Source organism: Meleagris gallopavo, chromosome Z (assembly GCF_905368555.1).
Source record: "Meleagris gallopavo chromosome Z, MGAL_WU_HG_1.1, whole genome shotgun sequence".
NCBI lineage: Eukaryota > Metazoa > Chordata > Aves > Galliformes > Phasianidae > Meleagris > Meleagris gallopavo.
In genome coordinates this window covers 38,440,604-38,464,520 of record NC_139435.1, presented here as the reverse complement: position 1 = coordinate 38,464,520, position 23,917 = coordinate 38,440,604, and the positions used below count along the sequence as shown (strand labels likewise).

At 38.3% G+C, this 23,917-nt stretch overlaps 1 protein-coding gene across 7 annotated transcripts in view; it reads right to left on the bottom strand.

Moving 5' to 3' along the window:
• Window positions 1-2,135: 2,135 nt before the first annotated feature.
• The window catches only part of LOC100544843 (transducin-like enhancer protein 4), a 102,738-nt gene continuing 80,956 nt past the window's right edge, over window positions 2,136-23,917 (bottom strand). For 4 of the 7 annotated variants that reach the window (XM_085212778.1, XM_085212780.1, XM_085212783.1 and 1 more), the window contains 12 exons: window positions 16,153-16,272; window positions 15,542-15,595; window positions 14,738-14,890; window positions 13,383-13,515; window positions 12,884-13,077; window positions 12,638-12,714; window positions 9,103-9,352; window positions 7,778-8,025; window positions 6,626-6,773; window positions 5,877-6,027; window positions 5,485-5,561; window positions 2,136-3,889 (listed from right to left, as the gene is read on the bottom strand). In XM_085212778.1, coding sequence (XP_085068904.1) covers window positions 3,782-3,889; window positions 5,485-5,561; window positions 5,877-6,027; window positions 6,626-6,773; window positions 7,778-8,025; window positions 9,103-9,352; window positions 12,638-12,714; window positions 12,884-13,077; window positions 13,383-13,515; window positions 14,738-14,890; window positions 15,542-15,595; window positions 16,153-16,272 — 1,713 coding nt within the window. In that variant the 3' untranslated portion in view covers window positions 2,136-3,781. Of the gene's footprint in view, window positions 3,890-5,484; window positions 5,562-5,876; window positions 6,028-6,625; window positions 6,774-7,777; window positions 8,026-9,102; window positions 9,353-12,637; window positions 12,715-12,883; window positions 13,078-13,382; window positions 13,516-14,737; window positions 14,891-15,541; window positions 15,596-16,152; window positions 16,276-23,917 lie in introns of all 7 variants that reach the window. The other 3 variants (XM_085212777.1, XM_085212779.1, XM_085212781.1) reach the window with 1 other exon arrangement.

Genomic DNA, 23,917 nt, shown 5'->3' with positions numbered 1-23,917 from the left:
AGAGGATACCCCAGATATATGTGGATCTGCAAAGGTGAATTCCTGTTTCCACCAACCTTTCAGGAATAATAAAGAATCTTCTGTTTTGAGTGCCAGAGTAAAAACAAAGATAAAAAACTTGTTTGAACTATTCAAGTACAGACTTAAATTTGCTCATAATTACATCTGTTTATATACATATATACACACACACACACACTACACACACATACAATGCAGCTGAGTAGATTAAAAAGGAGGGAAATATCTACTTTGCCTAAGAAGTTGCATGAAAAATGTCATTTAAAATTTTCGAAAAATTCTGAATTGGTGGGAAAGTACTCCCAGCAAACACGTCTATACTGGCCAGTGAGAAAAGATGAAAAGATTAGAAAGAAATGGCTCTCCTAATGTATCACTGCACCAAACAATTCGTGAGGAAAAAAAAAGAATAATGAGAAAGCAACTTGAATGTCTGTAACTTGAATATGGAGAATGCAGGCCATACGTTTGTAGTACAAAAACCATCTGCGACAAAACATTCCCACACAAAATCACGCTCTGCAGCAGCAAGAGGAACTTAAGAATGAAAAAGGAAGGTGACCTTAAGTGTGCTTAACTGAAAAACAGAAAGTAACTCTACCACCTCTCACTTGCACTCAACCCTGAAAGGAAGAAAAATCAGGATGATTACTTGTTTAGCTGTGATAATCCTGGATTAAAGCACCAAATTCCTACACTGTTTACAAATTGTTAATAAAAATATTAATAAGCGGATATATGGCAGGCTGCTTTAAAACTATATTACTTCACTTTCAAAACTAACTCTGGTACAAATTCAAGATATGCAATGTTTTATTCTTTTTAAATGCAGGCTTTATTTTAAGAGTTTAAGGTAATTTCTTATGCTTGAATAACACAACATCTTCTGCAAACATTAAGCACGTGCTTTTCCTTGTCAGTAAATGTTGTACGCCCCTAGCCTTTAAAATATTTGGATGGTAAAATACAAGTTGTCTCCTACATAAAAACAGGTAAATTGCATCTCTTTAGACAAGAGTAAAGACCAACAAAAAGCATCTGTACAGAATTCATCTTCACAAAGCATTAGCGTACTAAGTACCAGAGAATCTCCATTTGAGTGAAAACTTACAACATTTTGGGGGATATCTGGAGAACTCCACTGTTTATTGCAAGGAATCTGAGAGCTCTGAGGGACAAGTAATAGCATTTCCCTACCACAATCTTCTCCACTGACAAGTATCTCAGTCACTCACAGTACAGATAAATGACCTAATCAGCTTAAGCCTTGTTTTAGAATTTCAGAGAAACAAAAACTTCTCAGACTGGAATTTATGAAGAAGCAGATAGCATGGACTGGACCTCACAGCATGATAGGTTTACACCTCCGGGAGTTTGTAACATGCACATCACTTTTAAATACAAGCTATGAGAGAAATATTTAATTCCAATATCCACTTAAAATATTTTCCATTTTCTTTTCCCCTGTTATGACTGGCGCAACTTCCTCCCTACTGAATTGTGCACAACATTTCTCCTAGTTCACTTTATTTTTCTTACCCTAATGTTTTCCCATCGTTCATGTTAACCTGCATCCTAACTCTGTTGAGTTCTTAACCAAAAACCTACTGTAGTCAAGAGACATCTTTGCATGGGTAGGAGGAGATTTCATCCCTTGATGACAAAATCCAAGTGTGGTACTCCAGTATACCATCCCTCACTCATATTCTGCTGAGCTCTGCAACTTTCAGCAGGCGTGGGAGCTGGAGTTGTTCTGAATTTCTCTGTCATGGAGGTATGTAATAACATAAAGCTTTGAATCAGATGAGAAACTAAACAAATGGGAAGTGACAAATTCCTAGGTGACATGGCTAAGACTTGGAGCCTTCAAGAGTTGATACCTCCGAACGCTGAGAGCCACTGCAGTCAGTAACCTGAGAAATTACAGATTAACTAATTTTGTTGACTGGGAAAAATGTGGTGAAACAGGACACTGTCTATCAGTGACAGCATGTATCTGCACTGGCATACCCTCTGAACATCAGTTCCCCTTACAAGCAGCATTCTGCATACTTAAGTGAGATTACTGTACACAAAATAACAAGGGAGGGAAGAAAGACTTAGGAAAATAGATATTAGAAGTTACTTATGTTTAATGCTTAAAAGTCTGAATGCACAAACAATAATCTACCATTATAGAAGTACTGGTGGTCAATACAATGCATTAGAACTATGTACAATGACACAGTTTAGTATCAAAATCTTTCTACAATGTAGAATATTACGAAACTGTTAATGACATCAAACACTAAGCACTTGAGACACCATTTTTTTGCTACCACATTTGAAACTTCAATGAACAGTCCATTTTAACTTGCAGCATCAATCCATTTCTAGTATGAAATTAAGTAATTTTCTACTTATACAATAAGATTTATCTACAAAGGTCTTTTAATTTTGATCCATAGCAGCAAAGGCACTGTACATCAGCAGATCCACAGACTTAAAAGATTTTTTTTAAAGCATTCAAAAAAAAACAAAAAAACTCACAGATCATATTTTAACAGCAACAACAACAACAAAAAAAGATAACATGTCTCTGGCACAATGGCTCAGTCTACATCCATTTTAGGGACATCCAATTGAGACTTGGATTGAACTGCTGGCAAACAAAACAAGTCTTTTTCCCAAGTGAGAATCCATTCCTTTTTGTATGTCGGAATGAGTGGTCTTGTAAATCCTACCTTGGAGGTCATTGCTTTTGTAGTTTGTATATTGGTAGGCATCCATTTTTATTTCAGTGCAGTTTCCAAAGAACATATCAAATATTTTTCATAATCTCTTGTAATTGAAAAATTGCCCAAAGACACATATCCCCATTTTCAAGGAAACATTGCAAAAGTTTCCAGAAGTAACAAAGGTGATTCTTTGAGGCAACTTATTGTACTCTCTACAATATAACAAAGAGAGGTGTTTATATTAAAAAACCTAGCTTGACACCAAAATGCTTTATGTTCATCAACAGAAAAGCATTGAGAACAAATCTGTACACAGGATGCTATATTAACATTGCAAATATATAAATTAGCACATTCTTGCTTAAAGTGAATTTATTTTAGGTGTGAACTGAATTTGCCATTCATCACAGGCATGTAGATTACTGGCTACAGTTTGCAGTTTCCTAAGTTTCCAAGACTGTCTAAAATAGTTAAGTTACAGCATCTTCCCACCAAATAATTATACTGTAATAACACTTAAAGGTCTTATCCAAGAACAAGATTAAAAAATATAACAAAGGTTTTTTTTTTTTGTTGTTGTTGGTTTTTGTTTTTTTTTTAATAGAAACTACAAGCCTATTTAGTGTAGCTTTCTCTATCTCCTGAACATCCTTCTCCAAAATCCCCAATTTATCCACTAGCAAAAACACAAAGTCTTCAATGCACCTTTTAAACTAAAGCCGGGCCAGACAGCTTTATTTAGTCAGTTCATTGTTAGAAAGCCTTCTTTACACAAAATAAATACATTACAGCTATAATACATAATTAAAGAGTCAGGTTCACCGATAAGTATGCTTATTCAATCTTCTTCCAAATAGCTATCTGACAGTTTGGTATCACAAGTTCTTAATGAGCATTCACAAATCAAGAGCAATTTAAGAAGGTCAAAATAAATTCCACAACTGCGATGAACATTTAAGTTCAAGGAAAACAAGAAAAAAAAAAAAAAAAGAAATACAGCAAAGTGCTAGGAGAAGGAGTTCTGCCTGCATTTAGATTTGTCTCTAATAAATAACTTCATAGACTGTAGCTTTCTTGTCCCCAGAGCCAGTGACAATGTACTTGTCATCCACAGAGATATCACAGCTAAGCACGGATGAGGATTCTTTGGACTACAAGAAAAAGAAAAAAAGAAAAAAGAAGAATTACATCTTTTCAATCCTTCAAACCAAAAGGGCTTGAAAATTAATCAGAAGAGTTTATAGACAGGAAATACACAGAAAGCTCACTTAAATACCAGCACTACAGGTTTGAATCTGAAGTGAAAGGGTGACAGCTTTTGCTACAAGACTTTCTACAAATTTGTTTCACCTAAAGCTCTATAGCTCTATAGCAACACAAAAGGGCAGCAAAAAAGGAAGGGAATGTTTTATTTAATAGACACAGAGATAATGTATCAATCCATCAAAAACAAGCAGTCTCTTGTATACGCTCTACAAGCTATGAGCATTTATTAATAGTTTATACATTAGTCTTTGGATAAAAATAAACTGAAAGAAATCTTATTCTTCCCTCCTTTCTCATTTTAATTCTTACGGAGAAACACTACAAAACAATCAAACAGAAGTAATTGTATCTCATCTCAGTATTTGCCCAATAGTGGAAAAAAAAAAACAAAAACTCCAGCAAAACTTACATTATCAGCAAAGATGCAAATATAAAAAAGACACAGTGGTCTAACAGAAAGGTGAATGGAAGATAGGATACAACAGAGTGCAATAGCTTTGTGCCTTTCCCAGCTATTCTGCTTTTTTTCAGATGATGTCTACGTATTGCCATATTTCACTTGCTGTGTTAGTGCGTTTAGTGTTTCCTGTACATATATATGCCAACGTTTTCTTTTCTGCCTGTCTCTGCAAGAGCTATATACTATCCAAATATACTATATTTTTGCAAAGAAAGATTACTGCACTACAGAAGTTTCTTTCTCTATCCCTCATTAAGAAAGCTGCAATGGGAATAACAGTTTCAAGCAAGTTCCTTGAAAAACAACTCAGACTTTTCTGTGGGAAGTCATTCCACCACTGAATACTCTCCACTACTAAAACTCAGAGCTTAGACTTCTCACGCCAAGACAAAATGTGCTGCTGTACTGGAAAACAGAAACATTACAGGTATCAGTACAGGTGAGATATGATCATTTAAGCAGGAACACCAGCTAGGTTAACTAAAAAATTCCCAGTATAGAAATACCAGTAAGTGAAAGTACATGACAAAAATCCTGCTTTCCCTTAATGGCACTGAACTGCCATTAAAACCAGGCACAGAAGGATTAAAAACAGCTGAAAAGCTACAATTTTCAATTCCATCCAACAGGATCCCTCCATAAGGATGTAGTCTTCAGTTCACCAGTGTGCTTGTCCAATCCACTGAACTTATGCACTTCATCTAAGAAAAACACATGCTGAGTATGACTTTCACTAGTTCAGCTACAAACAGGACCTTCATTGAATACTAATCTAACATGATTTGGGTTACACACAAGAAGGTTAAAAAGAAAGACAGTAAAAACAACTTCAGAATAAATGGTTACTTTATTGTAAAGTAATTACTAAAATGTTAGGAAGGACAGAAGTATGTCTCTTTAATATAGCAATTAGCCAGGAACTTCCATTTAAAAACTCCTTAAGCTAATGACTGACTGTGAGATGTGCAGCTCTACTGCACTATAACGTAATGTGGAAAATAGCTTTTAGGAGATTATTACCTGGAATATACTGGCTCCATAAGGTGTTCTCCAGGCATTAAGAAGATTATCTTTTCCAGTGCTTACAAACCATTTGCCTGCAACAGATTTTTAAATGTTATTGTTGCTTTTTCTTTTGAAAAAATGCACTCCACGCAACAGATCAGTCATAAGAACAACACATTCACATGTTAATGAAAAACATATCAAAAGAATAGTCACATTTTAAACCTATAACACTAAAAGGTTTGGTGACAACACAGGGAGTTTCCACAGAAAAAAAGAATGAATTTTTAAATAATTTTAATGCTTAACTTCAAAATCCAATTCTTAAATATCTCTAATCTCATCAACAGGCATTGCTAAAAGAATTTTACAGGAAAGAAAATACTGGCATGGAAGTATTTCCTTACCACAGTGAGCAAATTTGAGTGACAACACACAGCTCTCATGAAGATGTAGCTGATACTTGTCCGGTTTAGTAACATGCAGCACCTCGACGTTACTGTTCTCCATTCCTACTGCCAACCATTCACCAGTTGGACAATAGCCCAGTGAGAAGATCTGGAATTAGCACAGCACATGCTTCAATCAGTCAGGAACCAGCTCCTGATATTCTAAACTGACTTCTTGCTACACTGTTAACACTATGCAAAAACACATCATAGTCTGCCACAGAGTTACAAACATGAAAATCCAATTACTATAGTAATCAAGATAAATTAGTTCATGTAAACAAAGCTCAATATAACAAAGAAACCAAAAAACTGTAATACCAAAGCACTGAATCAAGCTATAAAAGTTAATGTCCTAGCTTATCTGACAGCATTTAAAAATATTTTTGTAAAATATTTTTGAACAAGGACCTACAGGAATGGGAACAGATTGCACTCAGGAACACTTTAATCTGGCAATTCTTTTATAAAAAGGATTCTCCACTGCTTTCATGGGAGAAGTACTAATCTGTCAAACAGAAATAACCCAGAAAGATGCTTAGCTGGCAAAAAGAAAAAAAAAAGAGCATGAGGCTAAATTATTTGGAGTGGTTTTGAGTCTTTTTTTTCATTATTATTGTTATTATTATTATTATTTTATAGAAGGGTTTTCTTTTCGAAAACCATGACAATTTTTTCTGAATATGCTGAAGCTCCAAAGATTGCACCTGTGATGTGAAGTCATGTTGCTGTAGCTGCCTCCCTTCTCTCAGGTCCCAGGATCTGACCGTATTGTCCAAGCCTCCTGTCCAAAGCTTGGTTCCATCATTAGAAATGTCAATGCAGCTGGCTCCATCTGTGTGACCCTGAAATTGCCTGAAAATATCAAAAGATTCACACATTCTCATACCAGAAAGAATCAGTTCTGATTATTTACTCAGAACAATTCCTTTTTCTTTTGGTCTCTGAAACTATCATTAAAGGAGGGAAAAAGGTAAATTGCCATGGAAATCTAAGATTAATTTCAACTCTGGGATGACCATATGAGTTTTGTGATGAATTGACAACACAATTAATGACACCATACAGCCAAGTGTTAATTTGATTTTGAAAAGCATTCTTCATGCATTAGGTATTCTGAGGGCCTTTGTTCCTGACTATTTAATACCTATATTTTGACTAGAAATACCACATGCTCCTGAAAGAATGTTGCGTGACTGTCAGAATTTGTTTGCATTAAGAAGAATCTGGAGAACAATGACAATTTTTATTTTTTTTTTTAAAGGCAGTCCAAATGGGAGCATCAGAGGATAAAAGCCTGCCTTTGTGTGCAATATTTAAACAATATATCTTAAAGCAACATGTATACAGTGCAGAGTACTAAGGTCTGTACAAGTGGCTCCTATCTATCTTACTGGTCATTATCACTGAACATCAACTCCAACTCCTAAGCAGTTCAGCTGTGCAATGAAGTGATTTACACACATTTGTATCTGAGACATATTTGCAGACATATCTGCTGGAACACTGATTAAAGTGATTGGAGTGTGAGCACAGTATTGCATGGAAACAAAGAAATCCATCTGTTCAAAGAACCTACAGCAATTTCAACACCAAGTGATCTTTAGCAATTAACAGTTAGGAAGCAGTTTGGTAGGCTTGAAATTATGAAACTCTCAAAACCCAGAAACAATTAAATAGATTTTTGTCAAAGTACTAGTCATTGCCTAGCACAAAGTACATAGTTATTGCCTAGCAATGAAATAGCAGGAGCAGCTATGCTGACACCACAAAGAAAGGAGTGCATTTATGCAGAAGAGCATGTAAGGCTATGTTTAATTAATTCTTCACAACTCAGTGATCTGGTTCTGTTGACCTACCTTACCAAAGTCTGGTTATGCAGATCCCACACTGCAATATTCCCATCACTACAGCAAGAGAAGCAGACCTTGGAATCAGGGCTGATCGCTAGGGCATAGCAAGCTGGAGCAGAAGATGTCAGCTCCGCTTTAATGCGTGGAGTCGGAGCTGCCAGGTCCCAAATGGATAACGTGCTGGCTTCTCCACCAACAATCAGGGTGCGGCCGTCAGGGAGCAATCTGCAGGAACGGATGTAGTTATCTCTGTTCTGTGGAGACAGAAGCCATCAAGAGATTACTCATGAGGAAAGGAAAACAGCATTAACATGAGAGCAGAAATCCATAAAAGTATTGTATTCCCTCCTGGTTTTAATGAGCCATTTATACTTATGACAATGATGAAGTATATTAATGCCAGAAAATTACATGACATTAGGGAAGTACTTAAACTTGATCTACAAAATTCAGTAGTGAGAGATATTTAATCTTAATTAGCATCAAAATGCAAAGACCTGAACCCAACTCCAAACAATTCAAGACAGCTGTATTCAACAGCTTGCGTAGAAAGTTACATTTTCATATGCAGTTTATTTCAGCACATTAACCTCTCGGCATGGGAGAGTACCAAATTCCCTGCACATCCCCCTGCTCTACTCCGCTCCGGTGAGACTTGCTGCCACCATCTAGGAGATGTCAGAGAAAAATATTTGGGCAATTTTCTTCATTTGTGCAGCGATTTGTGTTGCAATTCATTATATATCTACACATGCTGCACTGTTCTCATTTTATTGCCTTTGTAACAAGAAGCAACATCTTACCAAGAACTGGTGAATGACACGAGAAATACTGCAACAATGGTTCATCTTGTCAGCACATTCAAATAATTTGTGAATAACACTCTGGGATACTTTTAATTGTCACATTAAGACAAGGAATGCATTCACACACATGCACAGACAAAATACGTAACCATCTTCAAATATTCTCTGAGAATACAGCTGTAAGACAGCAATTTTTAGCATGATGGGATATCAAGCTTTAACACTGCCAACAAATGTCAAAGTTTACAAACAATATCTGCTGTACTGTCTTCGATCTTTCCCCTTACCAATACAATTTTAGGATATTAAAGATATTTTGATTCACTGGGGGGAAAAAAACACAAGTATTACAAGGAACATACTTCAAAATGCATTCTAAAAGAAACAACATTACAAATAAAGTATTAAGCTTTGATACCAATGATAGCACTCAAATAGGCACTGTTTTTGTATCTTAACAGTATCATTTCAATCTTAACACAACCTGCAGTTGTCTTCTACCATCAAAAGCTACCATTCACTTACCAGGCAGTCAAGCTGAGAGACAGGGCTCTTGTTGCCAGGATGGCTGATATCCCAGACTTTGACGCACCCCTTGCCACCTGTGTACACATGTCTTGTGGGGTTGCTGATGGTAACTGCACACACGACTTCCCCATGGTTCAGAGTGTTGATCTGACGGGCATGGCGAGGGATTCCTGGACCGATGAGGGCATCGGGAGGGAAAGGAACAGGCTGCATCTGGCCATCTGCACTTACATGAAATGAGTATGCCCTAAGAAGGACAAAACACAGGAGTAAGAGGACAAACACTGACAAAGTTCTTCTTCAAGACTTTTTCAGAAAACAGAATTATTTATGCGTTTCCATTATGGGCATTCAGTTTGTCACTTAGCTCCTTTTAAAGCTTTTTTTCTATAATATAAGAAAGAGATTATTTAGACATCTATAACAAGGATTTCAAAGTGTATACACTGATAGTCTTAACATGATGAGACAAGGGCCATCTATCAAACAAGCTGGTTTCTAGTGAGATACATAACACATCAATGCAGGGGGATACCACTACCTGCAGAGAAGGAAAGGACAGGTCAGGGCCCACTGAAAGACAGAAATTTGCTGAGGACCTCTGGGAGTAGCTGAGTGTCTACAGAACATTTGGATGCTCTAACATGTGGACTTCAGCTGGATCACTGTCTAGCTGTTTCAGACACACTACAGGTCTCACACAGTTTTACCGAAGCAGTGAAACCACCACCAGGAAGGGGTTAAGCCCCCAGGTATACTTGCTGACATCTGACATGACGGACCAGCAAAAATGTATTTGAATTATCTTTCTTCTTTTGAGTTTGCTTTCTTTTTCCTTTTTCTCTTTGTGTGTGTGTGTGTGTGTGTGTGTGTGTGTGTGTGTGTGTGAAGCTGACACAACAACTACAAAACCGCAATTACTCTTGCCAGAATTAAGACTCTCACTGAGAAAGAATGTGTTGTGTGACTGCCAGTTATGCCACCTGTGAATAACCTATCAACAGCTTCATCTCAAAATATTTTCCGAGGAGAACAGTTAGGTTGTGAAACTGCCTTGTTCTCAGATGTTTCTTGACAAGTCATATCTATTATAAGACTATAAACATTATAGGTAGGTTCACCTACAAACACAAGAGGTAACTTTAACAGAAAGCTTTAATTCCCTTAAAGCTTTAAACTTAAAACATCACAGAAATACTGATAAAAACAAAAAATAAAATGTAACAATGGTGAGGTTGAGAACAGCTTACCAACAAAAAAAAAAAAAATCACTTTATGATACTACCTAGAAAGCTCATTTCTTTAATTGTTGCTCAACAGTCACTGAAGAAGGCGGGCTTCAGAATTCAACTACTGAATTTGTTATTTAAGATTCATAGTATATTAACATCAGAACAGTAATTTTCATCAGGATAAAATGCAACTGCATTTTCGCCTTTCTGCCCTATTCCCAAAGCTTTACCAACTCTTCTCATCCTGCTCTCCATTTCTTGTTCCGACAGGCCTGAGTGAAACATCATATCATCATTCTCTATTTTTTGACATTAGACACATTCAGGAAAGGATAGGACAGATTTCTGTGGCTGTCAGAAGCAGCAAACTGCCAATAAGAGTAGAATCTTGGTTTCAATTATCACTACAGAAATCTGAAATAACTTTCTCATTATTTCCTTAATTCCTGTTTGCTGCAGTAAAGTACTGAAAAAAAAAAAAGAAGCTAAATCTCTAACAAAACAAGTGGAACTTCATTATCATCTCTGATTTCTGTATAAAGTTTCAATCATTTTGTACAGCGCCATGCTCGAGACTTTCTGTATGTTTTTATTTTCCAGAGAGATTTTAGCTAGGCTTATGAAGTCTAAAGAGAACAAATTTGAACAATTACAGAAATAAAGCTTAATTCTGGAGAAATTAATAACTACATTATTCTCATCCCATCCATTATTCCCATCAGCATCTATGATTAAACTGTTGCTTTTTAATTGTTCATAAACACTGAGAAATTCACACGACATGTTACTTAAGTAACTTAATAATAACAATAAACACTTAATAATTATTTCTTCTTTTCAGATTACCTATTTTTTCTATCCTCTTTGTGAAATATGTCTGAAGTGGAAAGAGAATTATTTGTAGGTAGATCCCTGACATACTGCACTTAAGGGATCTATTTCAACTAACTGCTCCATTTCAGCTAACATTCAACAGCACAGATTTTCAGAACTTTTATCTTAAAGGAAAAAAAAGAAGAGTATATTACAAAACAACAGTCCTGACAGCTGTGAAAAATACTCTACTTAAAAATAAAAATAATTATACTAAAGGAATCACAGATTTCAAATTCAGATTCTAAGGCTGACAAACATTTAAATGCAATTGCGAATTAAAACAGTCATCTGTACATCAGTGACCATTCAAAAACCTTTCAGATGCAACAAAACTTGAACTCACTTGACTTCAGATTCCCTCACCACATGTTAAATGTGAGCAGAAGGTCTGCACAATTAAAGTTTCTCAGACCAGACAAGCATAGCTTAACATAGCTGGTTACCCTTCCTGAAGCCAGCTTCACGATAGATGAACTTGAACAGTGCAAACATCTGAACATCTACAAATTTCTAAGTTTCCACTGCATGTGTAAGAAGAAAATCTCCATCCTGCAGAAATTCTTAATGTAAACAGCTGATCTGGAATCTGCTGCACATCAATTTTCAAACTTACAAAAATCTATCAGGGCAGAGTAGCTGGCAGAAAGTCAAGTGAGGTGAACTAGTGTGTGCTGACTAAGAGAGTTTGACAAGGTTTATGAATTTAGTGGTAAGTTTGTACAAAAGGGGTGTCACACAGGAAGTAGAACTGGAGACCGTCACATAAAACTCAGATCAATATCGTTTGCATCAATGCTTTATTTTTCTCCTCTCTAACTCAAGAGGGATGTGAGCACAGAGCTCTTCATATCTATGTAATTCTTTTCCTGAGGCTCACAACAAGTGATGCATGGTAGAGCAGGTCACTTTTTGCGGTCAGTTCCATCAAGGATGAATTTGAAGATTATGATACAATAATTCTTTCCAGTATTTTCAATCAAACAAAACATTTCTTTCTCTGCACACTGCTGCTTATACCAGCTGGTAAGTTTGCAAGTAATTGCAAGGCTTTTGTGAACAAAGAAATCATTTTTTAAACTGAAAAGCAGAGTACAGTGGAGAAGGAAAGCCAAGATCCCACTCCAATTTGTATTTCTATGTAAGACCAACCAGTCAGATTCAGCATGTAACACCTTGAAGTTCAAATCCTTTCTCTATTTGTCTCTTCTTCTCTATTTTACCCAATAGTTGCCAGTTGCTATTAGTCTTCAAAATAAATTTGCAAATACAACTTTAAGATTAAATAGAGTTTCTCCTTTCTTTGCCAAACAGCTATTTTTATTCTAATGCACAATAATTTTCAATAGCTAAGGGCAATTCTAATCAGCAAGGGAACACAACTTTAACAAATGAATAATTTGTAAAGTTGAATACTTGATACTCACGGTTTTCCTCCTGGGATGCCTGTGAGATTGGGAGGGATGCCTGGGACTCGCATGTGATGATGTGGATCAAAACCAACCTACAGTTTTCCCCAGGCAAAACAAAAAAGTATATTAAAGATGGAGACAGGCAAAAGAAGACAGTTTAATTCTCTTTCTCCATAGTAAACTTCCTGAATTACAGAGGCTAGATTTAACCCCACAATTCTTACATTCAAAATGAATTACTCAACAGCAGCTAACACTTACCACGGGAGATCTCCCATAAGCTGCAGCTGCTGCAGCTGCTGCAGCTGCTGCACTCATCTGAGGGGAAATGTTGTGCAGACCAGCATAGGCAGCTCCAGGACTGGTCAGTTCTCCATTCATACCAGCATGTGGCACAATACCAAATGGAGTTGGATAGGGACATGGCACTGCCATAGGTGTCCTTAAACCTGAAGCTATTGAAGCAAAAAAGAGAGAAGTCACTCATCCATGCCAGACCCATCAGAAGAAATGTGAGTTTCTCAAACAGTACAGTACATATACTGATATAACAGAGCATATTCATATGTATATAAATATGTATCTACATATCTATATCTCTCTATAGGTACATATATATATGCTGTTCTATAGTGCTGAAGAGCCAACTCAGCATCCAGTTTAAGTAGCAGTAAATTCTGACGCCTCTGTACACTAAAAGGAAACAGGTTTTGGGATGAATGGAAGCATCTTCACACTGCTGAGGCAGATCAACACTCACCTAGTGGGTCCACACCCGGAGGTTTGCCTGGCACAGGCCTCAGTCCAGGAGTGGAGTTGCTGCCTGGAGTTGGTGCATCAGACCGTGGAGTTGGGGTATTTGATTTAGATACAGGAGTGGTAGATTTCTCATTCTAATCATCAGAAAGAAGAAGGGAAAATAGTGCATTAGTTGTTTTACTTTTTTGACTAGTTGCTGTAAAGCAAGTAGAAGACATAAGTGCACATCTGATCAGTGAAATCTAGCTTTTGGGTTTGGGTTTCAAAAGTCACTGGCAATGAAATCCACAGAGACACTGAAGAAGACAGAATGGTTTAGGAATTAACTATAGCTTTCACAGCTTTCATTGCCCAGGGCATCTGTGTGATACTGAATGAGGTCAATGACTGAAGATCTCTGTGGCTTGACAATCATATTGGCAACACATGTTAAATCCGTCCAGTGGTCACAGACCTGCTCATATTACAAGCTTATTTGAGGAGCCACTGCCTTATAGATAAGAAGAGCAGAAAAAAAGCACAACTGACCAAAAACTGACACACAGATGTGGTACTGGTAACATAAAGTAGAGACAGTGATGGACATTAAGTCAGGGACTGTGCACTGCTGCTCTTGTGACAAGCTTGTTTATCAGACAGATTGCTGACTCTTGGGCCTGAACATGTCATTCCATCACCTTTCCTGAGCACTACATTCACTTTAAACTTTCTTTTATTTATTTTATTTCTTTAAATAATCACGTACCCTGACCTATGAAGAACACAGAAGGGAGTTACTGTGCAGCTCAGAAATGTGATTAATTTTGGCCGCAAACAGGAAAGGAAAGCATATCCCCGACTAGCTGACAACTCTTTTTTTGCCTCGTGATTTACAATATAAGTCAAGAAAGGCTCTTGTAAATGACAGATTACTTTTTAGATAGAAAATAAAAATTATTGTTGTTGTATATGGCCTGGTAATTCAAACAAAGCTAACAACCAAATCACATCCAAGCAAAACTGAGTTTACTATAAACCACAGGTACAGGCAAACAGATCAAGGAACCCCTGTGTACTCTTATTTATTCTAAGAATGACAGTTTTTCACATCGGGGAGGAGAAAAACATCTTTCAACACAGCACATCTATCATCTACCCACACCACCAATGAAAACAACCTTTTCCTATCCCTCCAAAAGGCTGCAGACTTCCTCCCGTCTGTTTTATAAAATTACTTAAAAAAAAAATAATAATAAATTTTAAACTAATGCTTCATAATGCTTTACTGAGAGTTGTACAAATTCAAATTGTATCCAGCTAGAAGCCTGGTAAGCAACTGTGTATTAACTCAGGTCAGGTGAATTCAGAAGCACTTACAAGGCTAAGTTCTTTGGATTTAGAGGAAGGAGTACTGCTGGAGGATGCAATAGACGCTGGGCTAATTGGCGCATCTTTCTTCAGCAGTCGAGTCTTGTCCAAGCCATTCTCCCTTGGAGAGTGTGCTGGGCTCCCCCGTGGAGAGGAAGGATCCTAAACATCAGCAATGTGGATTACTATTAAAAGTTCATACTAGCCAACAGTGCTTGTCCTGAGCAATTCACACTTTGGACTGAAGCTCTTCCATAAAGTGAGACATGCTCCTTTAGTCCTTAAGCAATTTAGTTGATAAAATTTTAAAATCAAGATGTATAATAACAGATTATTTTTTTTTTTTTAAGAAATCTTAAAAATTGACATAATTAAACATCAAAAATGATGTCTGAAGTCTGTAGATACTGAAATAGGAAAATAAGTCTCGTTCTTTAAGTGTCGAGCTAGAAAGGTTTGAGGCACGTGGCAGACCTGTTAAATTCACAAAAGAAGTAAAGACCAGAGTAAAAGAAAACACCATTAATGAGCTGTACTGGGCTGGATTCAGAGCACACTTTTGGGGTGTACAAGCAACAAAAAATGTCTTTTGTACACATAAGTGTTACAGATCTGATTTTTTATCCTAAAGAGAGACCTGATTGGACTCCCTCAAGCATTGCTGACTCTCTTCTGAAGGCAAAGGATGTAATCTTATTCATATCCAAAATATACAGATAGTATTGAAGACACCACCATCTAACCCCCACTATAGTAAGGTAAAAACAAACAAACAAACAAACGAAAAAACACAACCAGAAACATTCTATGTACCTCATTGGAAACATCAACTACCAAGTTGTCATCACTCTTTTCACCATCACTGTCCTGCAATAAGAAGACACATTGTATAAAAAATACATATTTAATACCCTGAAGTTTCCTAAGTAAAAAGAAAAATGAAGTGAAAGAAATGGAAAGCTCCTCACAACTACACAATACAGCCTCTTTTAAAACCAAGATTTATCCAGTAATAAAACTGCGTTATTTAGGTCACCTATGGTGCTTTTCCTTAAAAGGTTCCACCAGCTATAGTATTATTCCCAGATCAGTTTTCGGATCAGTGGATGAGAATGAAAATCCTCATCCAAAGTTGCACTGCACCAAGAAGTGGAGACAAGCTAGACCGCAAATTTATCAAGTTCCAGACTAATTAATGCTCTATCCTCATTCACTGCCTTCCACATGTTCTTTATTTATGTCATCAAAAATGCTATCAATCGTACACATACAAGCCTTCCAACCACTGTGAATGGTAGGTACAGACAGTAAGAGCTTAGTAAAATCTTGAACATCAATTTTAAAATTAGTTATGCAGTAGGAAATGGGTGAAGTTACAGAGGAACATTTAAGTTTAACAGTACAGAATGTCATTTTTTACTCACATAACGAGCTGCTATTTCCTTCTCTTCTGTTTTCTGTTTTTTACTCTCTGAAGAATAATCTGTCGAATTTCTGTGCTTTTCTGCTGTTCTGAAACTGGCTGAGGGAGATACAGAAGAGCTCTGCTTTTAGAAAAGAGATGAAGAAAACACATCAGATGGTCCTTCCAGACAGGACTTCTTTTGTCAAATTACCTCAACACAACCCAGTAAGATGATTTAGAGCTGTTTTTAAGGACAGCACTTTGGGTTTTAATCAGCAATAGCAATCCAGCAAGTTTCTTGTGTTAAAAGTGCTCAGTGCACTGCAAGAGACGCAAATAACGGAGATGAATTTACATTGAGTAGTTGATGTCTGCAGTGTTAGTAAGAGGAATGTAGAGCTATTTTGGACCATTTTGCAAATACTCTGTATTGGCCTAATTTTTACTTGTTTCCTGTATAAATATGTATGGTTAAATCAACACTGATCTCCCAGAAGAAGTCTATGTATATTATGCCTGTAGAAATCACAACAAGAAGAACAAAGACAGTTCAAGCTAAGACAGAATCACAGACTGGCCAGGGTTGGAAGTTACTTCAAGGATCATGAATCTCTAACCCCCCTGCAAAAGACAGGGCCATCATCCTCCACATTTAATACTAAACCAGGCTGCCCAGGGCCCCATCCAATCTGGCCTTGAACACCTCCAGGGATGGAGCATCCACACCATCTCTGGGCAGCCTGTTCCAGCACCTCACCACTCCCTCTGTAAAGAACTTCACCCTCATATCCAATCTAAATCTTCCATCCATCAATGTAAAACCATTTCCCCTTGTCCTGCTGTTATCTACCCTTTCAAAGATTTGATTCCCTTCCTGTTTATAGGCTCCCTTTAGGTACTGAAAGGCTGCAATGAGGTCACCCCGCAGCCTTCTTTTCTCCAAGCTGAACAAGCCCAGCTCCCTCAGCCTGTCTTCATATGAAAGGTGCTCCAGTCCCCTGATCATCTTTGTGGCTCTCCTCTGGACACTCTCCAACAGCTCTCTGTCTTTCTTGTACTGGGGGTACTGGACACAGTACTCCAGTTGAGGCCCCACAAGAGCAGAGTAGAGAGGGACAATCACCTTCCCATCCCTGCTGGCCACCCCTCTTTTGATGGAGCCCAGGATACCATTTGCTTTCCAGGCTGGAAAAGCACCCTGCTGGCTCATGTTAAGCTTTTCATCCATCACGACCCCCAGGTCCTCCTCTGCAGAGCTGCTCTCAAGGACCGTTCCTTCCAGTCTGTACGAATGCCTGCCATTCCTTTGGCCCAAGTGCAAAACCTTGCACTTTGCTATGTTGAACCTCATTAGGTTCACCTGGGCCCACCTGTCAAGCCTACTGAGGTCCCTCTGAATGTCATCCCTTCCTTCCACCATGTCAACTGCACCAACTCAGCTTGGTGTCATCAGCAAACTTGCTGAGCATGCACTCAATTCCATCACTGATGTCATTGATAAAGATGTTAAAGAGCACCAGTCCCAAGACAGACCACTGGGGGACACCGCTCATTACCGGCCTCCACCTGGGCATAGAATCATTGATCACCACCCTTTGTCTGCGGCCTTTCAACCAATTTCTTATCCATTGAGTGGTCCACACATCAAATCCACATCCCTCCTATTTGGAGATAAGGATGTGGTGGGAGACCATGTCAAAGGCCTTGCTCAAGTCCAGGTAAATGACATCGGTTGCCCTCCCTTTGTCCACCGATGCCATCACTCCATCATAGAGAAGCCACCAGATTGGTTAAGCATGACCTTCTCTTGGCAAAGCTGTGCTGGCTGTCTCAGATCACATGCTCATTCTTCATGTGATCAAGCATGTCATCCAGGAGGATCTGTTCCATCATCTTCCCAGGCACAGAGGTGAGACTCACCAGCCTGTAGTTCCCAAGGTCCTCCTTTCTCCCTTTCTTGTATATAGGAGTGACGTGACGTGACCCTTCCTCCAGTCATCTGGGACCTCATCTGACAGCCACAACTTTTCAAGTATGAAGGAAAGCAGCTCGGCAACCACCTCAGCCAGCTCCTTCAGAACCCTGGGATGCAGGCCATCTGGCCCCATCGACTTGTACACATTCAGTCTCATGAGGCGGTCTCAGACTTGCTCTGCCCTCACAATAGGGGGGGATTTACCACCCCGGTCCCCACCTAGAGATTTAGGGATGCAGGGCTCAGGGACGTGAGAAGTACTTGAATCCTGGCCACTAGAGAAGACCGATGCAAAGAACTCATTCAGTATCTCAGCCTTCTCTTCGTCAATTTAAGCCAGTTCTCCTTTTACATTTACCAAAGGAGGTACGCCGTTTTGGCCAATGTACCTGTAGAATGTCTTCCTATTGGCTTTCACATCCCTCGCCAAGTTCAGTTCTGCCCGTGCCTTGGCTTTCCTGATCTCACATACCTCAGAGACCTCATTAAACATCTGAATGAAGATTCCTAGTAAAGACTAAAGCAAGCTTCTGAGCAACAGTCCTGCAGCTGGAAATAGGGGAAAAATTCTGTACTCATTTTTATCCAACACCTTTTACAGTTTCCAGTTGTGTCTACAGGACAAGAATACAGTACATTGGCTCAGGGAAGTCATTTGTCATTATGTAGACATCACTTACCAATGATGGTTACAGAGCACATTTATGGGATGGGAAAAAATGGAAGGTAATTTGCACTTTAGGTGCTGTCATCCAGCAACACTGCTCTACTTCTTTAAACAATCAAGATGACATTTATCAATTCCTAACATATTTCCAGGGCTTGGTGGAGCCTGTACGCTTACACACAAACAAGGAAGTACTGAAAGATGCAAAATTTCTTCTGGGACTGATTTTAGCAGCACCAGCAGCTTTTGGCCCTAACGCAGGAAAGCATTTAACCAGACACTAAACTTTATCTCACGCTGAAGTCAATGGTTGACTGTACATAAGTAAGAATGTGTTCTGGTATTTTGCAGAATTGGAACTGACAGGAAAGAAGATGAAAATAATCCTCTGTTTAAACCCTGCTGGATGTCTGCATCTCTCTGTCCTCCTTATGTAAGAGGTGGAGAGAAACAACTAAAGAAGTCCTTACTGCTGGACCCTCTTACAGATGCAGAAACACTGGTATTGGTACTTTCTTCCACGTCTTATAGTAAGTTGTTTTTCTTCGACAGCTGTACAGTACAGCACTCTGGTTTTAGGGTTAACTGCATGCCTCTGTAAATATATTTTATCACAGTCACCAAGAACACAAACCCCAGAAGTCAGCATTTGTGCTCTGCAACTCCTGTTCCATTGCTGTTACTAAATGTCTTATTTCCCCAACATACTATACCACAAACTTCTGGCAATAATTAAAAACACTTAACCACAGATTAAGCTGCAGTCATTGCTCAATTCACATAACAGAATGTTCCTCCTTGCCTGGACACCCAGTTGCCACTTCTTTAAAATTTCCAGTTCTTCTCAATAGCAGCACAGATTAATGAACGGTAGAATTTGAAAAAAATCTTCAGCTTTCTTAACTGGTGACTGTTATTTATTCTTCTGAGTAAAAGCATAAGCTTATTTCTTATCTGAGTAGAAACAACAAATTTTAGTGAAGAGCCAGTGCTGAACACTGCCTTTCTCATTTCCCTCCCTCTTTCTCCTTTTGGCAGCATACATGGATTTCCTACCCTGAGAAAAGAACATCTTAAAACACGTTCAATGGTTTAGCTTTAAAGTAGATCATTAATCAATTGTTACACTGTAAATGACAAATTAAAAATGCTGTTGTTTGCACTGAAGAGAAAATGCATGCTTGGAGACAGTAGTGACAGTAAGCACAGAATCCTTAAAAACAGAACCTAAGTAGAAACACAGTATTAAATGGACTGATAGCTTGAAAAATGTATTTGTTTACTGCAGTGATATAGCACAGTCTTTTGCAAAAGATTTTAATAGCAGACTCCTATTACATTTATATTAATTTATAATTTGGGAGGTAGTAGCTTGTAATGTGAATTCAATTCATTATTTCTCAACTTCACCCTACAGAAAGCAAATTACTTTAAAACGAAGAAAAATAATCACCAGTAAACTACAAATTAGACTGATGTCTGAAGAATTAAAGTAAATTACTGCACTTATTTAAATAGAAATACTTATTTTCATGAATTAGAAACTATATAGTTTCATTTTTCACAATCTAGTTAGCTATGTGCTACAGATAACATTTTAATCTTTGATTTCACTGCTTAATAAAGTAATAAATTAAAGTTTCCTACTAGAATGATAAAGTAGTTAATTATCTCTAGCACATAAAGGATGAGTACCACATTGGGCACTGTAGCAATGCACACCGCTTAATGGTTTTACTGCTTCAAAGATGGATCAGACTTTATTCTGATATGAAAATATGGTATCCCACCTGGCATTTGTAGAAAAAATGTTGACACCTAATGATAGCTGATGAGGAGAGTGGGCAAATTAGTGGAGTGAAGGGTAGCATTAGAATCTCATTTGCCAAACTGAAATTTGGCCAGTGAATTTGGACTAACATTATTTTATCTAAAGAGTCAATTATTACTCAACAGATTAAACATTCTCGCTTTTCAGGTTACTAGCAGATCTGTAAGGATCTATCTATGTATGAGGTGTAACAATGTCTTCATGGCTTCCACTGACATCAAATTCCTACATATTAACCCTGTATCCACACACATTCTAGTTTCCGTGTCCGCAAATCTATGTATTCCAACTCCTCATATTTGCAAGCTGTGAGGCAACAACCACTGAACCATTTAGCTCACCAGATTCTGCACTGTTTCTTGATTAATGCATCAGTGCTATTTTAATATTGCCTTTAAGAAACAGGAGGAGAATGGTTACTGACAGAAATTAAAACATTCAGCATTACTCTTTGGCAGGCAGCAACTTAATGGGCCAGAGTCTTCATTTTAGTCACTATGGAAGTTTAGAGAGAAATAAGTCTTTCACACTGCTATTTTCTTCAACAAAAAACATTAATCTTCTAGAAAGAGTAGCATTTTCCTACTAACCAACACAGAGATTGCTCACATATAATAATTAGATCAGACACAGGAAACAATATTATTTGGGGAAAGTGGGTTACATTTAGTTTCCATTTTAGCAAAATGTACCAGTTTTTCATTTTCTGCTTAGGTAGGACGTTTTTATTCATGTTAAATACATCACAAAACGCTGACAAAAAACTTTTTAACAGATACATTTATAAAAAGGCTGAGCACATTGCCTTCTTCACATAACTGGCTTAAGAAGTGAAATAGTTTGTTTCTAGTGCTGGATCCACAGTATCTGTTGCACTAGACCATAAAACATGGCATGGTATACCTTACTGTGTATTTTGGGCAGTACTGAGCACAGTGCTAAACAAAAAGATTGCTCATCATGAAGGCCATTTGGAGTTTCACAACTCCAAATGGAGAAAAGCAGTGCATTTTCTCTACAACACTCACAGGGTACTGGCTCCTGGTGGAATATCAGTGCCACACAGGAACAAATTAAATTATCATAAAGAGGGCAATATAAGCCTCTTAGTGAGCCATAAAATTCTCACTGGTAACAAGGCAAACATCAGCATCCTTGCTTTCTACTTGCTATAATTAATACTTGAGACTGCCTGGAAAAAAGAGAAAGCTGAGGTACTGAAGTCACCATTTTAACTCCAGCTTCCATTGAAGTTACTCACATTAACAAAGATGACTCATGCTGTAGCAGCAGGGGAAAAAAAAAAAATAATCAATACGGTCAGATTGTGCAGTCTTCCAACTGCTCTCAAATCCTGTAAACCCCAGCTATTCATATGCTCGCTTCTGCAGAGGAAGACCTGGCCTGAGCAGACTAAATTATAACTGAATAGAATCACTGTTAGAAGTAATGACTAGAGATGACAGGATGAAAAGCCCTTCCCTCACAATAAAAGCTGGTAGTTCTTTAAAGCTTTCATGAATATAACCATTCCCCAGTGTACCCTTACTGCTAAAATGATCTATTTGGAGTGTAATAATTAAAACAATCATTGCCAACAAAGTGGGATTATGAGATAATTGACCATCCTGAAGTATTAAGCAAACTTCAGTAAAAGCCAAGGATGCTCAACGCTAAGGTCAATTACAGTATAATTACCTGAATGACATTATTGATGTTATAAAGTCTGTTGAAAGTATAAAAGAAACTATCCATAAAAATGGATACAGTATGTATTACAGTCCAGTGATGACTAGACAGCAATGCTGCTTGGTTGGACAGTTGGTGCCAACATTACACATGGACATACAACTGCCAGAGACCTGACAAAGGCATTGTCCTATCCTGGGCAGGCACTGGCTTCTGCCCTGTCCCTCCAGTTTTCCAGCATCCTGGGCTGTTGCATGGAGGCTGCGTGACGACCACCCTGCCTGTTGCTCTCAGAAACAACTGGCAAACTGCTTAATCTTTGGGTTTGTCTCATCCGCCCATCTGAAGCTGCTGGTATCTGTCCTGCCTCTGCTGCCTCTTAAGACAGAAAGCTTCAGAACATCTGTGTGAAGAGAACTTTCTTTTTTTGTTTGTTTCAAATTCATGCATTTCATTAAGTTTCCCCTAAATTTAGTGCTGAAGGAGCTAGTGAATTCAGCCCTGCTTTAGGCATGCCTTGCCATTCTGTAAGCTTCAAGTACATCCTCTCTCACCCTTGTCCTTCCCAGGCTGAAGGTCCTGCCTTCTTGGCCTTCCTCCTTTGAGCCACTCCATTCAGTTATCTGTTCAGCTGCCATTTCAGTGCCTCCTCCACTACATCACTACTGAGACATGGAAGCAGGACCACAGGCAGTCCTGCCTGCAGACTGGCAGATGTGCAGCAGTCACACAATATCCCTTTGGGCTACAGCCTGCACCACATGAAGCCACAACAGGAATGGCCACCACGAAGGCACCATGGAAGAAAACCTCACTGGCCACTGAGTTTCCTGTAAAGTTCTGAAGATGAGTTGAAGTGGAAGCCTTCAGGGAACCCTCCTGGACTCTTATGCGAAATGGTAAAGCATGCTGCCCAGCCATCTGCCAAGGCAACCATCACCCAGCCAGGAAAAAGAAAACAACCAAAAATGCAACTAAACAGCTCCCACATAGTAGGCCTTCTGCATGGCTTCAACTATAAGGGAATACCCATCTGTTTAAAAAATGCATTTGTTTACATACTTCTGTACACACATTTTTTTTTTTATTAAACTTAGGGAGATTGTGTGAAAATGCTGTAGGCTGCTCTGTAGGTACCATATGGCGTGTTTCTACAGGGGCTGCATTCCTGAGGACACCGATACCTCCACATTTATTACACATTTCTGCTCTTTTTATTACCACTACTGCATTCCAGTATCCATGCCAGCCCAAATGAATTTCCACTATTTGCTTAATTTACTGATGTTCTTCCTTTGCTGTCCTTGTTCAGGCAGTTGGGTTTTCCTTACCACTCTTTTCCATTTATGTAAACATAATGGATTGTGATCACACTGATACAGTCCAGAATGGGCCCATCAAATGAGGTTACCGGTAGACAATTATTGTTCCAACAGATATTATCAGTGGCAGCAAACCTTCAAAATGTTTTTACTGCTTATTTCCAACTCGTTTCTCTATATAGCCAACATGAAACCCAGCACCCAGTCTGCCATATTGCCACATCAAACTGACTTTGTCTCATTCCCTGCCTTCTGCCTGCATCTGCATTTACAGATATTGAACAAAGTCTCAGTACTTGT